Source organism: Balaenoptera musculus, chromosome 15 (assembly GCF_009873245.2).
Source record: "Balaenoptera musculus isolate JJ_BM4_2016_0621 chromosome 15, mBalMus1.pri.v3, whole genome shotgun sequence".
NCBI lineage: Eukaryota > Metazoa > Chordata > Mammalia > Artiodactyla > Balaenopteridae > Balaenoptera > Balaenoptera musculus.
Window position 1 is genome coordinate 65,411,201 of NC_045799.1, and position 14,414 is coordinate 65,425,614.

Here is a 14,414-nt window from a genome sequence, read left to right on the forward strand (position 1 = left end):
CCAGCCAGGAAAAAGACGTAATGAATAAAACAGGGCTAAAGACATTCAGGGGCTTTTATTATCCAGCCTCCACCCACCTACCACAATTATATATAATTTTATTTGGAGTAGATCCACTCAGAAAATGATTCCAGGACCTGGAAAATGGGCACCCTCTCTCCTGGTTTTGGAGAGGCTACAGTTCTTCCTTCACTCTTGGCTTCTTCTCCTCTCCTGGAGGTCCCTTTGGCTCAGCTACCTTCTCCTCCTCCTCAGCCGTTTCTTTCTGCCCAGCTGGCCCTTCCAGCTTGGTCAAGTTCTCCAGCTCAGGCAACTTCTGTTCTGGTAGCTCTTTCTTCGTAAAAGGTACCTCCTTTTCCTCACCTAATACCTCCTTTTCTGTCACTTCACTTTGCTCAACAGACAGTAGCTATTCAAGAAAAGAAGAGTGGGAGGGACAGAGGGAAGAAGGTGGAAAAAGAAACAGAAGCAAGAATTACGCGATAATTATTGTAATTGCCAAGCTGCCTTTCTCTGCTCTATGCCCACAGTTGCGGCTGTCCCAGGCCTGGCTACTGAGATCCATTCCAGGACATTTGCTAGGACTAAAGAGTAGGTACTTTCTTTCCAAGCGGAGAGGTTGTTAGCTGAGAACTGTGGAGCAGTCATTGGCCCTCTGTGGGGAAATGCCTACTTGGGAATGAAGCCAACACAGAGGAAAACAGAGATGGGGAGACAGAAAGCAACTTTGAGCTTCAGGATCCACCCACATCTGACTTTCTCCCAGTTATAGGGGATAAATTCCCATTGTTGCTTAAGCCAAAGAGTACTGTGGTTTCTGACATTTGCAACTGAAAGGGTCCTAAAGAATACAGACGACACCTTCCAGCAGATGGCCTCACTGAGGCATGAACAGAATTAGGAGAGAATGGAGATTGTAGAATGATGCCGGAGGGCAAGAGCCCATCAAGACATGTGGTTACCCACTCAGGAACAGTGGACCCAGGGAAGCAGCCTTAGGAGCTGTGTGAGACTTCAGAGCCTTTGCCCTTCTCAGTGTTTCTCAACTCCACCTTTCTGGTAGTATGTGTCCTTGAAATAAAGTCATCCAAACTGGATTCATCCTCCAATCTCTCCAAAGTGCACAAGATTATGGAAATCTTGGCACCCTCTTTCCTAGCCCATTGAGCTCCTGATGGTTCTGTGTGGGATAGAATCATCTAGGGTACTGCTGTTTTGCCTTACCTCATCTTCGTCCTCAGTCTGGGTCTCGATTTGACTTTCCAGGAAGTCAGAAAAGCCCTTCAGGGTATGTTCTCCCTTATATAGTACAGCCTAGGAAGAAAAAGGAGCAGGGTAGAAATGGTAGCCCCTTCTTGCAAAATACTCAGGGATTGCTCCACAGGGAAAACCAGAGTCAAATTCCTAACAACCTAAGTGCAGTAAGCAAGTTTCTTAACTGCTCTGAGCCTCCATTACCATGGTTCTAACATAAGCATAATGAAATGTCCTCCATCCTAGGGCTGTGATGCAGTGGTTCAGAGCAAGAATTCTGGAGCCACACTATTGGGGCTCAATCCCTGGCTTCATCACTTAGCAGTGCAGTCTGGTTGCTTAACCTCTCTATGACTCAGTTTCCTTAACTGTAATATGAAGATAATAACAGTCCCTACCTCATGGTGTTGTTATAAGGATTTAATGAGTTACTATACGAAGAGCACTTAAAACAATGCCCGACTCATAGTCTGCACTATATATATTTGCTATTATTATTATTATTATTATTACTAAAGAATAAGAAGAGTTATTTTACAAAGTGGCCTATGTTCTTGCTCAGCCATCACCAGCTTCCTTTCCTCTTTCGGTCTTTAAGAAGATTAGGAAACTGCTTACTGCCCTCTGGCTGTCCAAACTCCTTTACAGATAACTGAAGATCTGTGCCAGGTCCACCCTTTCGATCTAGGCACGTGCATCTTTTGCACCAGGAGGATGACATCTCTTTCACCTTTCTGTGGCCAGCCTTCTGCCTATGCCCTTGTTCATGTTATACTTCCTACCTATACTTCATGCCCTTCTGATTTAAATCCCCACCGTTCTTCAAAGTCTCATGTCTGCATGAAGACTTCCAGCCATATCTGTCCTCCAGTATCTGCCCTATCCAATTCCAGTTGCATTTGAAGATGAGCCCATATCATGACTTTTCCTCCACACTCAGTCGTACTCTTCTTAGGAGCAGGGACTTTGGCTTGTGATTCTTTGATTGACATTCTTCCCCACGTGCCAAAGTGGCATGAAGAATGTGCTGCATGAACACTGGTGATGTTCAATGACTCTAATACCAAAGTGTAAAATTCTTAATTGTCTCTATTATGCATTCTTTCTTCTTCTGATACCCCCAATACTCACACGGTGACTCCCCCAACCTTATTCCATATAGTCTGAATCAGGCTCAGCTCGAATACCAGAGGGAACCGTTTGACCTAGGCCTGACCATCAAAACACCCACATCGCCTTGACCACAATGACTGGGTCGGGGAGGACCCAATCAGACTGAGTCTTGGGACTTTTGTGGAAGCTAATGGAAAACAATCTTTAACTTGAATATGAGAAGATAATAAGGGCTGGAGCTGAGAATGAAGCTGATTTGGTAAAAGGCAGAGCTGGAGACAGGGAGAGACTGAGTCCATGACAATAATGTAACCTTCCAGTTATGTGAATCCCAAGAGCCCCTCACTTGTTGAGAGTCAGCAGGGAAGAGCCTGAAGACGGGGTACCGGTCCGGGTACGTCAGCTGAAGGTCATTTGCTGTGATATCGATCTTGGCGATGGTGACTGTGGAGTGGTTCTGATACTTTCTACCCAACTCTTCCAACACTGGGAACAGCGCCCTGCACTTTTGGGACCAGGGTGCATCTGGAAGAGAAGGGCCGTCACTCAAGTTCACACTAATAAAGACCCTGAGAGCCACACTCCCACGTAGACACGGTCACTGTATTCCACTAATGGTCTGTTGCCATGCAAATTGCAGCCCCCCTCTCTTCTAATAGTGTGTTAGGTTATTTTACATTTCAACCATAGTACCTGATCATCATGAACTAAATTAGAAAAAAAAGAATAACCTAGTCCCCTTCCACTCAGACACTAAAACTTTTTACATGTTGGGACATTTTCTTCTGTTCTCTGATTTTCCTTTAACATAGCCTTCCACTCCAGCTGAAGAGGAAAACCAAGAAAAATATTTATGATAGATGATTCCTCATGTTCTGCCAGAAAGTGTGTGTGTGTGTGTGTGTGTGTGTGAGATAGCATGAGAGTTTTCCAACAGAGGTTAAGCTCACAGCTCAAGGTCATTTAGTTAATTAAGCAGAGGAGGTGGGATTTGCAGACAGGTTGTTTTGACCTGTGACCATGGTATCACACTACCTTTCAGTCCCGTGGAGGAGAACGCACCCAGGAAGTGAACATGAGCTTGTGACAAGTACAACTACCCCTGGGAAGGGGACACTGGACTTCCCCCTTGAGCTCTGTGCGTGGCCCAGTCACCGGGACCTATGGAGAAAAAGCTGGGACCAGCTCCAACATGGAAGGGAAACAACCTTGCCTGCTTGTTCCATTAAAATTTCTGGCTCTGTGGGAGGAGTGGCGTCAAAGGTCCTGGTTATTACATTTGGATGATCATCCCTCCATTTACAAACCAAGTGCTTCTGTGACCATCTGCTCTCCCAGCTGAATCCCCGAATCTCCCTTGGAGCCCAGTGGGCCCTGGGTTGGAACACGAGGGGGCCTAATGGCGACGGTCCCAGGGAGCCAATCTGACAGCCCTGCTTCCAAGAAAATGAAGCTGCTTTTGCTTTTTACCGGAACTAAGTGGGCATTCTCACGACTCCCAGCGTCAGTGAGTACAGAAAGGCCTCCCTAGCCTCTCACTTAAAGGCAGCAGATCATAGTTATTCAGCCATGCAGACTTTAAACACCGGCCTCTGTGGATGAGCATCCACTTTAATGAGATTTTTAAAGGCCTGCGTGATGTAATCCAGCCCTTGTTTCACCCTCCAGGCAATGATGGCATCGGAACTGGATTTGAACTTTTTGCCTTGCAATTTACTTACTATGTGACCTGGGGTAAGGTAATTAACTTCTCTGAGGCTTGGTTCCCTGATCTGTATCATGGGGAAATCCACTGGACCTTCCTGAGAGGCTTGTTTAGAGGAGGAAATGAGAGCAGGTGTATAAACTGCAAACTCATAAGTGCACAATAAATGGTAACTCCTCCTGTTAAATAAAAGAGATGTCTGAAGTCACTGCATTACCACCCTTCTCTGTGTCTCAGGGTGGAAGAGAAGGTCCCTGGCTTTGGCTCTCACATGCAAATCAGAAACAGTGAGGGAAGGGCAGTAGTTCCTAGGTGAGCACTGGAAATAATTATAACAACAGGGGAAATAATAGCAATAATACCTGTCATTTATCAAATGCTTACAAGATGCCAGACACTGTTGCAAGTCTTTTACGTGCATGATGTGGGTCTTCAGTTTGGCTGCACCAACTCAGGTATGTTAAGCATGGGCCATTTGATGAGTTACTTAACTTACACTGGTCACTGGTGCAGCAGTTACTAGAGTAGGCACTGGATTCAGGCTGACTAGGTTCCAATCCCTTACTTACTTAAGTTCACATACTAGCTGCCGTGACTAGTAAAGTTTCTTTACTTCCCTGGGACTCTGTTTACTCATCTGTAAGGTGGGAGCAATAAAGTAGTCACTTTCAAAAGTAAGGTGTGAGGGTTAAATGAGCTACACAGGCCTGGTTTATCTAGCATTCAATCAGCCTTAGCCATCAGCATTACTGTTGTTACAAATAGTCGCAGGCCTGATTATGAGAAGGTATTCCACACATTGCAAGAATTTGATTTGGGGGGAGAGTTGCTTTGTAGCTGATAGCATCTTTTTTTTTTTTTTAACATCTTTATTGGAGTATAATTGCTTTACAATGGTGTGTTAGTTTCTGCTTTATAACAAAGTGAATCAGCTATACACACACATATATCCCCATATCTCCTCCCTCTTGTGTCTCCCTCCCACCCTCCCTATCCCACCACTCTAGGGGGACACAAAGCACCAAGCTGATCTCCCTGTGCTATGCGGCTGCTTCCCATGGAATCTAAAAAAATAATAATAATAATGGTTCTGAAGAACCTAGGGGCAGGACAGGAATAAAGACGCTGATAGCATCTTGATCCAAACTCTTTGGATGTCTGAAGACCATTCTTGGCATGGTGCTTTGATAGATTTTGGAGATTCTCGTACCCAAGAATTCAGGAGCTACACTGAAAAGTAATGTTGAAGCCACTGCCTCCAATGGCCTCTGCAGAGATACTTACAGAACATCACAAATACGTCCCTTTCCTTGTCAAAGACAATGACGTTGAAGTTCTTCCCAACAAGCTGCTTAACCGGCCCCTGGTCCCAATAATTTGGAATCTCTTCACTGGACTGATGTTTCTAGAAAGCAAATTTGAGAGATTTTAACGGTCTCCAGAAAGGGATTGGCAGCCAAAAATATAGCCATCCCCAACTACCCCAAGAATCAAACTAAGATCATTTTATGTGACCTCTAAAATATTTATCACACTTCGTTTCTTGACACCTTCTCCAAGCTCATCACCATTCTTCCCTTGCTTGCTTTCTTCAGCCACGCTGGTTTGTTCACCCAGAGGGCTAGCCTTCCACCCACTTCCTCATTCCCACACTCCCTTTTCTATCAGATTTATCTCTAACTCAGATTTATCTTTCAGATTGATCTCAGAGGAGGACTTCCCTGACTCTACCCCAGACAAGGTCAGGCCCTGCTTTCATAAATTCTCATAATATTTGGTACTTTTCCTGCATCACTTATTTATCATTTATATTTATCTTTCTGGTTATTTGATTAATGTATCACTATCTCAATGAATGGAATGTCACAAGGGACTTTTTCTTCCCCCATCATTGAGTACAATTGAGTACTGGCACATCATGAGACCTCAGTCAATGTTTTGTGAATGAATGAAAGAATGAACCCAGCTCTTGCTTCTCTTTGAAGAAAGTGGTGAAAATCTCAGAACATATATTTTTCTCTGCAACCATTATTTTCTGAATATCTCTTGAATTCACACCCTCCTCTCTGTCTGCACTGCTACTACCCTTGGCCAGGTAGCTTTCATCTCTCGTCTAGGTCGCTGTAATAGCCTCCTAGTGTTCTCTCTGCATCTCCTCCTAATCCTCACCACACCTTTATTCTCCTACAAGCAGATTCTACCTTCACCAGACAAATCTGGCTTCCCATTGCTCTTAGGATACCATATCCTTTATATGCTTACAAGTCCTTGCTGTCTGGCCTTTGCCCAGCTCACCAGCCTTGTCTCCCACTATAGCTTCCCTCATCCCCACCCCAATCTCTGGAAAGGACCTGAAAACTCTTTGTGAGGGAGCGTAAAAAGTGTGGGGACTGGATATGAGAGATGGGGAATGGAGAATTAGGAATGGGCCAGATCAGGCACGTGACATATTATAGGTCATGCGAAGGATGCTTATCTTCATTCCAAGAACACAAGAGGATGTGCTGGCCCTTGAGAGGAAGATAGACACCTGAGATATAACCAGAGCGAGAGAAAGAGGACAGGCAGAGCTCCAGGTAGGTTTGTAGATGTGGTGATAGAAAATGAGGGGCTCCTGTCTGAAGCCTTCTGTTTTCTTAATGATATATGATTAGAGTACTCAGTTCAGGCTGCAAGTAGGAATGGGGTTGGAGGAGAAATAGACTCCAAGATTAAGAGAATGAACACACTAAGAGAAATTTATATAGAAATGTCAGGGCATTTCTAAGAGCCCACAGGGTATCTGGTTTGTGATTCCATGAAGCCAGCCTGCCTCGCGATGAGGTCTTTTTTCTCCAGGATCGGTCTGGAAGCTGTAGGGAAGTTAAGTGGGTTCAACAGGAGTGGTGATTTTGCCTGGTAAATACTACAGAGTGTAGAGGAGGTGGAAGGTGGAGGGGATCGAAGAGTTAAGGGAGTCATCATCAGAGCGATGAACCATGGAATCCAAGTTCATGAAGGAAGGCAATAAAGGGATGGTGAAACAGGATCAGGAGATTGGAGGCCATGAAAAGTGTTAGGGATTGTAGCAATGTGGCTACTAGAGGAAGGAACTGAGAGGACGGGAAGTGTGAAGTCAGGCTTTCAGAGGGGCTGCCATCTCTAGAGTATGGCCATCAGAGCAGGTGGCTGAGAGGGCATGGACACACCATTACTGGAGAAAAGACCAGGGTTTTGGATATTGACATCTCTGTAAATGAGGGCAGAGTAGGGGTGGAGGGCAGGTCTGTGACGTCTGTGACGAGGAGCTTAAGTCCTCAGAGAGTGAAAGGGAAGCGATCAGAACAGCAATGGGAATCAGGAGCAGGTGGCCTAAAGTCCAAAGGCGTGGAATCCAAAGAATCTGGAGTGTTTGAAGGCAGAAGGAGGAGAAATGGTTTGGAAGTGGCGTGGAGGACACCAACCTTACCAAGTGGCCTGTGATAATGTTGTACGTTAGACAAAAACCAGCTTTCATCTGAGAAGGCTGCGGGGGAAGCGGTGTCTGTGGGGGGATGGGCGGAAGGTAGTGGGAGCCCGCCGAGGTAAGGTGACCATACGTTCTGGTTTGCCTGGAGAGTCCCAATTTATTCCTGCCATTTCAGAACACTTTTTAAAATTGCTTCCATTACTCTCAAAAGTGACCCCATTTGGAAAATAAATAATATGGTCACCTAACTCAGCAGGACATAACTCAGCAGGAAGGTTGAGGATATAGCAAGAGCTAAATAAACAGCAGGTGGTTATGTTATGGGGCTACATAGTGTTATGCAGCCATCCTTTTGCAGCCTCTCCTTCCTGGTCCCTAAAGCCTTTGAGGTTAAATCCTGATTGCTTCATATATGCCACCCCATCTTCTCCCCCAAGCAAGCATCTACCCTGGGGCCAAGTAAATCTTTCACATTAGAGTCTGAAAGAAGGATAAGAACCTACTTTCAGAGGATGCCAGCCCTGGGAGTGCCTGCATTTCATTTGGAAATTCCTACAAAGAAAATGCCTTTACTTTAAGAATAAAGAGTTAATGGTGGAATTATAAGGTCAGGACAGATCAAAAGTTAAATAGATTCGAGCTGGGGAGATGGGGGTATTTCCTCACAAGAACCATGAGGTTGACCTTTATTCTGCCTCCCCATTCAGATGACTAAAGCCATCAGAATTACAGAAAAAGAGAAAACCGTAATTCAAAAAGACACATGCACCCGAATGTTCATTGCAGCACTATTTACAATAGCCAGGTCATGGAAGCAACCTAAATGCCCATCAACAGACGAATGGATAAAGAAGTTGTGGTACATATATACAATGGAATATTACTCAGCCATAAAAAGGAATGAAATTGAGTCATTTGTTGAGACGTGGATGGATCTAGAGACTGTCATACAGAGTGAAGTAAGTCAGAAAGAGAAAAACAAATATCGTATATTAATGCATGTATGTGGAACCTAGAAAAATGGTACAGATGAGCCAGTTTGCAGGGCAGAAGTTGAGACACAGATGTAGAGAATGGACATATGGACACCAAGGGGGGAAAACTGCAGTGAGGTGGGGATGGTGGTGTGCTGAATTGGGCGATTGGGATTGACATGTATACACTGATGTGTATAAAATTGATGCCTAATAAGAACCTGCAGTATAAAAAAACAAACAAAACAACTAATACTAAACTTTCATTGGGTTATTTGTATGGAAATATGTTAATATAAATGTTTCAGACATTACATGAAATTTCTAAAAATCTTATATTTGTATTTGTATGGAAATATGTATGGAAATATGTTAATATAAATGTTTCAGACATTACATGAAATTTCTAAAAATCTTATATTTGTATTTGTATGGAAATATGTATGGAAATATGTTAATATAAATGTTTCAGACATTACATGAAATTTCTAAAAATCTTATATGTTCTGGTATAATGTTATAAGTAATAATCCTAGTTATTACTTTAAAATGTATATCTCAGAAATAACTAATTTTCTTGTCAACTGCATTATTATGAACTTTCATCAAATTAAAAAAAAAAAAAAAGAATTATTTTGAGGCTCTGGATAAACCTTGTCCAAGGATGAGCTTACCTTGGCCTTTCTATTCAGGAAGCTCTGGCCGAATTTCTTGAGGTTTTCATAGGTTATTTCCTCGAAAGGCATTTTGTACCTTGCATCAGAGCTTAAGTTTAGGATTTGGACACATGGGATATCAGCCTCTGCGATCCGGAAGTATTCGAAGACACGTCCATTTCTGGGCTCGTCTGCATCCACAAGGATGAAAAGGATCTGCCAAACCAAACGAAACTTGTGTCTCTCTGGATCGGAGGCATGAAAAAGGTAATGACCCCCTTACCGAGGGAGAGAAACTGCTGGGAAGCTGTTGCGGGGGGGGACACTAATGGAAAGCAAATAGCAGACTCTATGGAGCGCTTCTGAAAGCCAGGACAAAAGGTCCTTTTCATCAGGCAGGTGCAGCCCTGCACAGACAGACATCAGCTGTCATCCTGGTTTCCCCATCCTGGTGCAGGACACAATTCACACAACCGCAGGAAGTCAGGAGGTCCTGAGCTTTCATCCCAGTTCCTTGGGCAAAACAGTAATCTCCCCTCTCTGTGCCTCAGTTGCCTTATCTGTAAAGTGGTGATTATAATAGTACCCACATTATAGGGTTGCTGTAAGAATGGAACAGGACACTGTATATAAAAGGCTTAGTTCAGTGACTGGGAGGTATAAAATGCTCAGAACATTTCACCTCATTATTATTCTAAATTATTCTTCTATCTAGGAAACTCACGACCTCATTCAATCATGCATTCAAGATCTATTTGTGGAGTGGCTACTAGGCATTTTGCTAAGCACTGGGGGATACAAGGCAGACAAAATCCATGCCCTCATGGAACTCATGTTCTAGTGGAGAAGACAGGCAAGAAATGAGTAAAGAAATTAGTCAATCAGATAGCAACGAGTGAGTGCCAACCAGATGATAGAACAGGGCACTGTGAGAGTGACTGCACAGATGGGGTGAGATAGAGGCTCAGTAAGACCACTCTGGTTGTAGAGAAGAAACAAGCATGGAAGAAGGAGACCAGTCAAGAGTCTCCTGTAGACCCTGGATTTGGATACTCTCAGGTCATTCATCTATCAAAATATTAAGAGCCCTACTATGTGCCAGACACTCTTCCAGGTGCTAGGGAGATTGTGAAAAACAAAGCAGACATATTAAAGCCAACCATGTATACTTTCAATAAACATTTGTTAGAGGTGAACAAGATAAGATATGGGGGTATGACCTGTTGGAATAATATTCATCCAACTGTTTATCTTTGGCACGAAAATGGAGCACAATCAATAAATGGCATTCTAGAAGTTTCCTAACTGGGGTAAAGGCAATCTACAACCTAAACCCATGATATATGCCAAAATAAGTTCCACCTAGATTAAAGAGTTAAATTAAAAAAAATAATCTAGAAGAATTATGGCTAAGCATTGACTGTTATAACAGAAATAGCGTGAAAGCAATCAGATTGTAATCAATTTAATTACATCAAAATTCTTAAAGTTTAAAACTGAATAAACCAGGAAACGTATTTACAAGAGGTGTTTCTGTAATTAGAATAACTTTCCTGGAGAAAAATGAGGTGGGATGTAGCCGACATTAAATATGCTCATGCCTAGTGGCTTTATTCTGTATTTATTTGCGGTTTCAAAGTTTTTAATTGTTTTGTTTACATTTCAGAATAATTTTCTTCAAGAGAAAGAGAACCTACCATTACCTTACTTCTTATAAAAATAAAGAGAAAAGTGAAATAAATAGCCCCCAGAGTCCAGATGGTGCTAGCTCTATAAATATAGGTATAATACTTAGGAAAAACTGATGTGTTTCTTTTTTTTTTTTTAAGATTTTTTTTTTTGATGTGGACCATTTTTAAAGTCTTTATTGAATTTGTTATAATATTGCTTCTGTTTTATGTTTTAGTTTTTTGGCCCAGAGGCATGTGGGATCTTAGCTCCCCGACCAGGGATCAAACCCCCACCCCCTGCATTGGAAGGCGAAGTCTTAGCCACTGGACCGCCAGGGAAGTCCCCTGATGTGTTTCTAATGATAATAATAACAATAAAAATAAGCACTATTTATTGTACATTTGCTCATTGCTTTACATATAGCACTTCTAATTCTTCCTATAACTCCCCATTTTACATGGGAGGTGACTGAGACTGAGAGGTTAAACTCATCTAAGACAAAATCACTTGTAAGAGGAAGAGAATTTGAACCCAGGTCTGTTGATGCTGAAGCCTGAACTACAGCAACTGCTTGTCTGTGCTGCTTCACACCTTCAGGCTTTTCACACTCCTTGACCTCAGGCAGGAGTGGTCTTTCCTTCCCCTCACCTCCAAGCCAAATGCTAGCGACACTCCAGTCACCCACTCTTAGTGGAGCATGGTCCATTGAAACAGCAGCCAGACCAATCATGTTCCCATAGTAGACTTCTCAAAAAGGTGAGGGAAGAAGGAGCAAAGGTTTGGTGAGAAAGAGAGAGACACTGGGCAGGAAGAAGAATGCAAATCAGGAGATTGGTATGCAAATGAATACACCAATCCTTCCTGGATTAACTTATAATCGGTAAGGCAGATGGATCGCACTAGGGTCTACAGGTCTTGGATTCCTAAACAAAGAGCCCCAAGGAGCAGTGGCAACTTCCACAAACCTTGTTTTGGAATTTCTTCGATGCCAATTTATAATGCTGCATTATCATACGAAATGACTTGGAGCTTTTGGAGACGAAGAGCAACATGTGATTCAGGATGTTCAATTCGTAAATCAGATCCTTATTCTGAAATTAAAAGGAAAACAGGTCATTCCTTGCACACAGCTGCCCCAGCTACCCTTCTCCTGGGACCCTTTGCTCACTGACCTCAGTGTTGTATTCAATAACAAAATCTGTGAGGTGCTGTTTTATGAGTTGATTGAGGATATGTTTGTTGGTACTGTCATCGATAAGCTCCTGGCGGTTCACGATTTTTCCCTTGGACAAACGAAGAAAAACATTAGAGGGCAGTAGCAGCCATGATGTAGGCACTTAATAAATATAACAGCACAATTTTCCCCTTGGATAAAAGGAAAACACCATGGTAACAGGTGTAATACATAATCTAGGTACTCAATAAATATGGATGGTTGGGCAGATTAGCCTGAGGGTGGAATACGGGTATGTGGAAGCCATGAAAACCTCCAGCCTACAGACACAGGGAGTATACTTGACGGACAGCGCCAGCTGCCTTGCTCTGAAATCCATCAACATATTTGTGCTGATGCTGAGCAGTTTCTCACACGCTGCTCCTAACCAGTGAATTTGTCAGGGATGCTAAGGCAAGCTCATCTCTGGGAGATACAGGACTTCTCTTATAGGGGACTTTTTGATGAACTTTCTTAGAACTACACTGCAGTCAAGGACTCTTCCATCCCACTTTCCTTCCTTCCGAAGGGTCAGATCTATTGATACATCATGGTCTGATAAGTTTCCCCCAGCTCCCTCTCTATTTTCCTTCAAAGGCATTTCCCCTAATCTTTTGCATGATTAATCCTGCTTGATGACTGCTTCTCAGAAGGACCTGGATTAGCACAGGAAATGACATAATTCTCTGTAGCCCAGGATCAAAGTCTGTGGGGGAAGGAGAAAGAAGCAGCTATCGCCTTATTTCTCTCTACTCCATCTCCTTCTCTTCATCTATGCCAATCCCACCCTCTAGTCCAAACCTATTCCTTGGACTCCTGCAAAAGTCTCCTAATGGTCTTCCAATTTCTCCCCCTGCTTCCCTTCCATCTATCTCCCACACTTCAGCCAGAGTGATGTTGTTAAAATGCAACTCTTGCTTAAACACTTCATAGGCCCTATTTTCCTCAGGATAAAGCCTATACTCTTTTCTGGTCATAACAATAGTTTAATAATCCTAATTAGACTTATGGAGAGCTCATGTTGTACCAGCCACAGTTCTAAATATATGTATTAACTCCTTTAATCTTCATAACATCTCATTGTGCTATATACTATTATTTTGCCCATTTTACAGTTGAGGAAATTGAGGCACAGAGAAGTGAAGTGACTTGCCCAGGGTTGCTAAGGTAGTAAGAGGTGGAGCCAAGTTTCCAAGCCAGGCAATCTGACTCTAGTGCCCATGTTCTTACTATTAACAGAGACCAAATCTCTCCTAAATGCGTTTCCAAGTTTGCTATTTGGTTTTTGATTTTGTGATTGGGTTTATTCTGCAGAATTTTAAAATTTTTGTATGATCCAAATTTATCAGTATTTCTTTTCATACTTTCTGGGGTTTCTGTCATGCTTTAGAAAGGGGCTTTCCCCCTCCCTCCAAGGTTAGAAAGCAGACTCTCCCATGGCATCTTCTGGTCTTTCCACAGTTTTATTGTTATATTTTTAAATCAGGGATCAATCTGGAATTTAATTTGGTGGAAGGAGTGATATATAGATTTAGCTTTAGTTTTCTTTTTTCAAATGACTACCCAATGCTAGTCATTGAATAACATGACTAGCATATTATATGCTATTTTCCCTACTGGTCTAAAATATCATCTTTATCATATACTAAATTTCCATATGCATTTGGATCTATTTCTGGACTCTATGTTCATTCAAAACACAAATCAGCTTATTTTATTCTCCAACTTAGAATCTTTCAATGACTTCCATGGGCCTAAGTAAAACACAATGGCTCACAGTCTTCTCTATGAGAAGACTTCTCTCTGAGAGTCAACCAGCATCTGGATATCACTCCACCTACTTCCTGTGTGGCCTTAGACAAGTAACCTAACCTCTCTGAGCCATGCCTATAAGCAACATGGTTATTGTAAGGATTTAGCTTTGTGTGGGGAGGGGGTAATGCATGTTCCAGGAACCAGACCACAGTGTCTAGAGTAACACCGTTCAATAGAATTTTCTGTGATGATGGAAATGCTCTGTAAATCAATGCTATTGAATACAGTAGCCACAATCCACTAATAGCTAGCTTGATTGAAGAACTAAAATTTTAATTTAATTTTAATGTAAACAGTCACATGTGACTAGTGGCTGCCATATTGGACAGCTCAGATCTAGATCCCAGAGGGAGAGAGGAGGAAGGTTTGTAATAGAGGTTAGACTGTGGAAGGCCTTGTGGGCCTCATCAGGGACTTATCTTTATCCTAAAAATTATAGGAATCAGTTAAAGGGCTTTCAATTGGAAGGCAGAAAGGGACCATCAGATTTTAATTTTGGAAAGATTTTCCTTTAGAGGACAAGATAAAATGTGGTAGACCAGTTGGATGTATGTTGTATTAGGCT

At 42.6% G+C, this 14,414-nt stretch overlaps 1 protein-coding gene across 2 annotated transcripts in view; it reads right to left on the reverse strand.

Moving 5' to 3' along the window:
- Positions 1 to 119: 119 nt before the first annotated feature.
- PDILT (protein disulfide isomerase like, testis expressed) overlaps positions 120 to 14,414 on the reverse strand; it is a 39,340-nt gene continuing 25,045 nt past the window's right edge. For both annotated transcript variants that reach the window (XM_036826543.1, XM_036826541.1), the window contains 7 exons: positions 11,994 to 12,104; positions 11,787 to 11,912; positions 9,169 to 9,366; positions 5,357 to 5,477; positions 2,714 to 2,892; positions 1,225 to 1,314; positions 120 to 409 (listed from right to left, as the gene is read on the reverse strand). In XM_036826543.1, the coding sequence (XP_036682438.1) occupies positions 176 to 409; positions 1,225 to 1,314; positions 2,714 to 2,892; positions 5,357 to 5,477; positions 9,169 to 9,366; positions 11,787 to 11,912; positions 11,994 to 12,104 (1,059 nt within the window). In that variant the 3' untranslated portion in view covers positions 120 to 175. The remainder of the gene's footprint in view (positions 410 to 1,224; positions 1,315 to 2,713; positions 2,893 to 5,356; positions 5,478 to 9,168; positions 9,367 to 11,786; positions 11,913 to 11,993; positions 12,105 to 14,414) is intronic.